The 6,879-nt window shown below is 35.1% G+C and overlaps 1 protein-coding gene across 1 annotated transcript; it reads left to right on the top strand.

Moving 5' to 3' along the window:
• The first annotated feature begins 4,822 nt into the window (after positions 1-4,822).
• LOC130630459 (uncharacterized) lies at positions 4,823-6,375 on the top strand. The gene is made up of 3 exons (XM_057443963.1): positions 4,823-5,445; positions 5,534-5,566; positions 5,643-6,375. Exons 1-3 carry the CDS (start codon positions 5,064-5,066, stop codon positions 6,005-6,007), a joined length of 780 nt encoding a protein of 259 aa, XP_057299946.1. The 5' UTR covers positions 4,823-5,063; the 3' UTR covers positions 6,008-6,375.
• Positions 6,376-6,879: the final 504 nt, after the last annotated feature.

The raw sequence follows: 6,879 nt of genomic DNA, 5'->3' as shown, positions 1-6,879 counted from the left end.
CATAATCGTAATGGCGGATGATGTTGATGGTGCATTTACTGTTGGTGAAAAGTTTGCGAGCTATAAGGATTTATGTAATAAATTAGAACGTTTTAAAGCATCACACTTCGTAGATTTATGGATTAGAGATTCTCGGACAATAAAAGCTTCTCAAGGGAGAGTAAAGAAAACACTAAATCCTGAGTTAAAATATTATGAGCTAAAACTGTCTTGTGTTCATGGTGGTCGTAAATTTCACTCAGAAAGTTCAGGAAAACGCTCCTCGCAGTAAGTAGATATCAATAAGTTATTTATTTCTAGCTTTTTATTGAAAATAATTTCTGCATAGTATTAGTTTAGCAAGCTCTGTTCCTCTGTGTTCACCTAGCCTAGCTAGCTACTGTTCTTTTTTCTTTATTGCAGAACACTGAAGAATAACTGCCCATTTAGTATCAAGATTAGGGCATCTGCAGATGGCCAAACTTTAGAAGTAAAAGATATAGTTGATAAACATAATCATGAACTCAACCAGGTAACTGCTAGCTACACACAGTGGTACAATTTTTATGATAAACATCATTTACCTTTATGACGTTTCGCCACCCTGTTGTGGCGTATTTCAGAGATTAAACATTGCTGTACACTGACAATTACATATAAATGACTACTATATAATAAATACAATAAAATATTGAAACCTAATAATATAATAATAATAATATAATAGTAACAATAATAAAGTGTTCAGTCATATATAACTTAAGACGTAAAAATAATGTACAAAGTCAACTTAAAAATTGTTATGTTCGAAGGTATAGTTTAACGGAAAAACGGCATGGCTCTTGCCTTGCAGTTGCGGGTTCAATTCCTGCTGCCTTCATTTATTATCTGTATATACATAATAAAATTAAAAGTAATCTTTTTAATATAAATTTGATTTTTAATGTTAATGTTATAATGTAATACATTTAAATGGTATATTTTTCATAGAAGTTGTTCAACCACTTGCCAAAACAAAGGCGTCTCACAGACCAAAGCAAGGAAAAGGCTAAGTACCTGCTCTCGATGAATGTCAACAAAAAGTTATTGCAGCAGGAACTCTCGAGAGAATGTGGGAAAGTTGTAACACTCCGAGATATTTCCAACATCGCTGCAGAAAACAAAAGAGAAAAAACTCGTAACGACCTAAACTCAGTTGTAGATATTTTAACAAATAAATACGGTTGGTTTTACTTATTTATCAACTCTGTATTATGGGGCAGTTATTGTCTTCTTTGTTTCTCTTTTGGGTTTTTTTAGCCTTCATGCTTCTATTTTGAAAGAGAATTTCTAAAAATACAGAGGTTTAACTCTTGACTTACCAATTGATACTGTAAACATGATTGCAATAAAATTTTCACTTTGTAAACAATTTGTAAATCTACTGTAGGTTGCACTGTTAGCATTCATGCTGATGAAGAAAAAAATTTGATTGGGATTTTCTTTCAAGATGATTTCATGAAAATTGTAACGGCAGCATATGCTGAAATATTTTTCATTGATGCTACATATAAGTTGACAGAACTAAAAATTCCTGTTTATTTGTTGGTGGTTGAAGATTCCATGGGTGGAACCGAGGTTGCTGCTGTGGGGCTTCTTGTATCTGAAAATGAGGAGTCAATTACTTGGCTTTTAAACACTTTTAAAGAAAATAATAATGGGTTAATTCCTCGCATCGTAATGGCCGACAAAGATCTGACATTGAGAAAGGTGGTTAAAGAAATTTTCCCCACCTGTAAACTATTGATTTGTTTATTTCACACACTACGTAGTTTTAAGCGTGAAATTTCTAACCAATCATTTAATTTACGAGAATGCCAACAAGTGGTATTAAAAGAACTTTTTCAGAAAATGTGTTACAGCAAAACGGAAAGTGAATATCGTGAACAATACGATCTATTTATGAAGGCTGCTCCAGAAATGATTCAAAGCTACTTTACAGAGAATTGGCACGATATAAAGAATGAGTGGGTTTTAGGTGATGTCCTTAATGTCAATAGCTTCCTAAATACGACGAACAATAGACTTGAGAGCTTAAATGGCAAACTCAAATCTGTCATTAAGTTGTACAGTCCGTTAGAAGACTTTATTGACGGTTTTTTCACGGTTTTGTACTCCTTAAGGAACGAACGAGATCACAAAGCTGCATCAACATTACTCAAGCGCAAAGTAATACCATTTAATATTTCAACCCCTCAATACCAATATTCAAATTTGTTAACAAGTTACGCCTTAAATTTTGTGCTGAACCAATTAAAAGAAATGAAAAATGTCGGAAATGTTCATAAAGAGGGGACAGTTTTCAAAGTTCGTGGTGAAATGCATTTAAATGTCAACACAAATTCGTGCACATGCAGTTTTACAACCTCGATGCTGTTACCCTGTCGGCACATATTTGTTGTACGAGAACTTGAAGGTTTACCTCTTTTTGACGAAAGTTTATGCGCTGACCGGTGGACTAATGATTTTCATAGAAAAACACATCGGATGTTTATATCAGAGCACCCATCTCCAGTCACACCAGTTCATGTATCCTTAAGAAAAGGCGAAAAGAAGGTATTGAATCTTAACGAGCGTTACCGCAATGTGCATCGGGTCTGCGAAGAAATAAAGACAATTGTGTCGAGTGAAGGTACGAAACGGTTTTTGGGAAAGATGGATGTTCTAAAGAAACTTGTATGGTATTGGGACAATGACGTTGATGTACAATTGCTGGGAACAAGAGGTTCTTATTATTTTTAATATTTATTTTTCTAAAATATGGCGCAAAAGGATAAACTGCATAGGCTGGAAAAATGCACGGATTAATAATTTCCTTTTATTCTTTAAGATGGCGTTGAAGTTGCATATCCCAATGACTATTCTAATCAAAATGAAACAGCGGCATCTACATGTGGTCAAGATTATGAACAAACGGAAAAACAAAAAGAAAGTGATGAACCTCCAAGTGAAGTTGAAACAGTGGAATTAGCGGAGGCGGATGACATGGCATCAAAAGACGTTGGTGTATTAGAAAGTATGTCAGATGTTCTTTCCTGATACCTCTCGGATTTTTATATTTATTTTTGTGTTAAATGAATTCATCTGCCTGTGGGACGTAGATTTTTTTTAAATAATTTAAATTTAGAGTCGAATCTTGATCTCAAACTACCGGTTAAAATTAAGAGAAGAGGTCGCCCAAAGGGAGTGGATTTTAACGTAATTGGTTTACCATACAAACGCAGGAAAAAGGCACTTGACAAACGTCCAACTTCTTTCAAATTACTACCTGTTCGGGAGCAGCAATGTCGCATGATGTCATGGATCTTCGGAGAACAAAAAGGTGAAGAAATTGTCAAAAACGGCACTACAGTTTGTGAAAATGATCTTCCGAAAGCATGTTCACTCTCTATGGCACTTCTAGATGAAAATGTGGATACGCAATTGATTTACAAGTACTTTACTTCAACCGCATTTGCCAAACTACAGAGACTTTTGATTGTCAAAGACAAAAAGGGAACCTGGACATGCCCACGATGCAAAAATGGTCACGTGATAGGGTGCGAAGTGTGTTTAAATTGGTACCACCTGACATGCATTGGTTTAAAACAAAAACCAAAAATGGTTAACTGGGTGTGCAAGACGTGTTTGACTAGGAAATGTGGGAATTCAGGTAATTTTTTTGTCAATTCTACAAATACGTTTTGACATTAAAAATATTTAACTATATATGAATTAGAATATGTTTATTCCAATCTTCTCGTATTTATATTTTCCTTAGTACCTGTTCGAAACAATATCAATGTACCAAAACCTCTTCCAATTTCTATTGAGGCGAATCGCAATGTTTGGTCCATGGCTTTTGAAACAGTTTGTACACAACAAATGTCGTCAAAAACGGTTTTAACCCCGTCTAGCTCTCCATTTAAGTTGTACTTTGACGACTTACAGTCACTTAGTCCACGAACTATGGTGTTAGGGGAAGTCATTGATGGCTTATTTATCCTGATATCATCAACAGTATTTCAAGAGAAAAATATTTTCATTTTGCCTTCTTCCTTTTTCGAACGCGTTAAAAGAGATTCAACACTTGAGGCAGTTTTGCCTGGTGACTGTGAAGATATCGATTTAATCGTGTCTGCTTCTTTTTACTCCAACCACTGGTCCTTGGTTTTGATTGATTGTGTGCAAAAGAATATTCTTTATCTGGACCCTATGTATGGTTATGTTCCAGACACGAAATTCAAGCAAGATATCAATGTTATAAACCACATCATTTGGTATAATATTCTCAATAACAATTTGGAAACGCCAATACCGGAATCCATACCAGACTGGTGCATAATCACATCAGAGAGATTTGAGTTTTCTTTTTCGCGAAAGTTACCAAGGCAGAGAAACGGAGTGGATTGTGGCATATTTGCGGTAATGTACTTCTTATACATAGTCAAGGACGCCGAATTCGATTTTTATCCTGGTGACATGATACAAATACGCAAATGGTTTTATCACCTTTTGACTTGCAGTATGACGTACACACACAATTACATATCTTGGATTTTGTCGAAACTAAACAGCAATCGAATTGGTGGCATGCAGATTAAGAAAATCATTTATCTGACAACTATTCCTGTGAGTCATATGTCATAAATGTCACCTTGTCGTTTCTTTATTTTTAATTATTACCTTTCATGAATTTTGAAGCAACTAACTTCTTAATACCTACCAAAATCTTTTAGGATGCTGGCGTTTCAGAAAAATCTTGCGCTTCTTCGATAATAGATACAGGCACACTATCTGAGGAACACCATAATTCAAGTAAATATCTATATTATAATACCCGTGTGCGTCTGTCTGTCACGCAAAATGGTACCGTACCGTAAGTAGCGAGACGCGCTTAAGTGGTATAAAAAGGATGGGCGGACCCGTGGATTCTTCCACGGGCCATCGACTAGTCTAATCTATTGCGTTTATTAACAGTTTCTTTCTTTTTATACTTGAATGTCACAAAAAATTTCCATCTGCTTTATATTTTAGGTGATTTGCAAACTTATGACTTTAACAAGATGAACGAAGAAGGAAAGGCTAAAATGATTTTGTCTGTTTTGTTTTGCCCCGAATTTGCTATAGACTGTATAAATGAAAACGAAAGTGTAGACGAAGATGCGTTTCGAAGGATGGTCGAACAGGATCTTCCAAATTGCATAAGTGACGAATCATTCGATATAAAACTAATTAGGAGATTTTGCCTAAAAGAAACTTATGGTAAGCTGTGCAAATACATAAAAGATGCAGTTGAATCACGGAAAGAAAGTTTGTGTGGAAATTGTAAAGCAGAGTTAGTCGAACCACGCTCTTGTACAAAGTGCTTAGTCAGATACCACGACATTTGTTTTAATAGCACAGATGGAAATATTTGCTTTAGTTGTGAGAAATTTTTGAAAAAACGTAAGTTTTTTTACAAAAGTTTATAATACAGAAATCTATAATTATTTTGTCATTACATTCTCAAAATAATGTTACCATATTCCATTAGGAAAAGAGGAGATGGAAAAAGCAATTGAAGAAGGTATATAGCCGGCATCATATTTTTTTGCCACTTAACTCGCTTTAATTTTTTATTATTAGTCACTTCTGCTTCTTAGAACAACGTGAAAAAAAAGAACTAGAAAGGTGGTTTTGTCATTGGCGGCTGCTGTTAAGAAAAATGGCACATGACGGAAGTTTGATGGATATTGTGCAAGAGTCAAGTGATCCTGATAACAATAAATTACTTGCGATTTGTAAGTACGAAGGGAAAAAGTACGCCCACGCGCTGGAAGAATTATTCAACACATTTCCGAAATTCGAAAAGGAGTATAAGTTATATGCCAATGATGAAACTGAACCAAAGGAAAAAATTTTACATTTTGTCCATCACGGTTATAAGGAGAGCTTTGACATTGGTAAAACTACCTGTGCTAGATTAGAACATATTGTTATGCGACTCGTCAATGCGTATAAGTCATGAACCGGTAACACGACTGATGTATTTTTATTTTTGTTCTAATTAACTTACTTGTGTTGGTTCAAGAACTTTCATTTTGTAAAAATTCAGAAAGTTTGGTATATGGAGATCTTTATCTTTATATACTGCAATTTTAATAGTACAGTTTTTAGTAGTGTTTGGTACACTTTACACGTTTTTTTTGTCTCCGTCATGTCGTGGAATAAAACCGGAGTTTTGTTTGCTTTGAGTTTTTTTGTATTTTTGCCACGATTATGTACTATATTTACTTTTTGCAAAATAATACCTTTTTGGTGTATTTATCGTGATTTCCGTTATTACTGCCGGCAGACTAATATCTCTCTTTATTCTGCCGGTAGTTGATTACTGCCGGCCGAATTAATAGCCCCCTTTATTCTGCCGGTAGTTACTGCCGGCAGACTATCTCTCTTTATTCTGCCGGTAGTTGGTTACTGCCGGCAGAATAAACACCCCTACTTATTCTGCCGGTACCGGCAGAATATCCACGTCCTTCTTGTTTCCATTTTTAAAAATTTAATGCCAATCCGCTGCTGAGAATTGAACATCACAGTACTAGACCTAAAGAAATGGTAATTTAGAACTTGCCTAAGCACATTAGTAAACATCCACTTCACATTAGATAAGAAGTAATTAGCACCTAATATGTTGTAGCAGAGAGGGAGGAGGGAGAATCCAAACCAAACCTACTAAACCAACTTTGCAAAACCTGTGGAAAACCTATGGAAAGAGGTTCTTAAAGAGTTATAGTCTAACTAGCTAGCTAGCATCGAGCTATTCTATAGTTGTGAGGATAAAGCGAATCCCTAAAGTAAATTAAGGCAGATAAATGTGGAAAATAAAACTGAACACGCTCG

Source organism: Hydractinia symbiolongicarpus, chromosome 2, assembly GCF_029227915.1.
Source record: "Hydractinia symbiolongicarpus strain clone_291-10 chromosome 2, HSymV2.1, whole genome shotgun sequence".
Classification (NCBI taxonomy): Eukaryota; Metazoa; Cnidaria; class Hydrozoa; order Anthoathecata; family Hydractiniidae; genus Hydractinia; species Hydractinia symbiolongicarpus.
The sequence above is the reverse complement of the archived record's forward strand: the minus strand, read 5'-3'. Positions and strand labels throughout refer to the sequence as shown.

Coding starts and splice junctions, on each gene's coding strand:
- LOC130630459 (XM_057443963.1), top strand. CDS start 5,064: ATGAACGAAGAAGGAAAGGCTAAAATGATTTTGTCTGTTTTGTTTTGC. Junction 5,446..5,533: donor TGAGAAATTTTTGAAAAAAC/GTAAGTTTTTTT, acceptor ATATTCCATTAG/GAAAAGAGGAGATGGAAAAA. Junction 5,567..5,642: donor GGAAAAAGCAATTGAAGAAG/GTATATAGCCGG, acceptor TCTGCTTCTTAG/AACAACGTGAAAAAAAAGAA.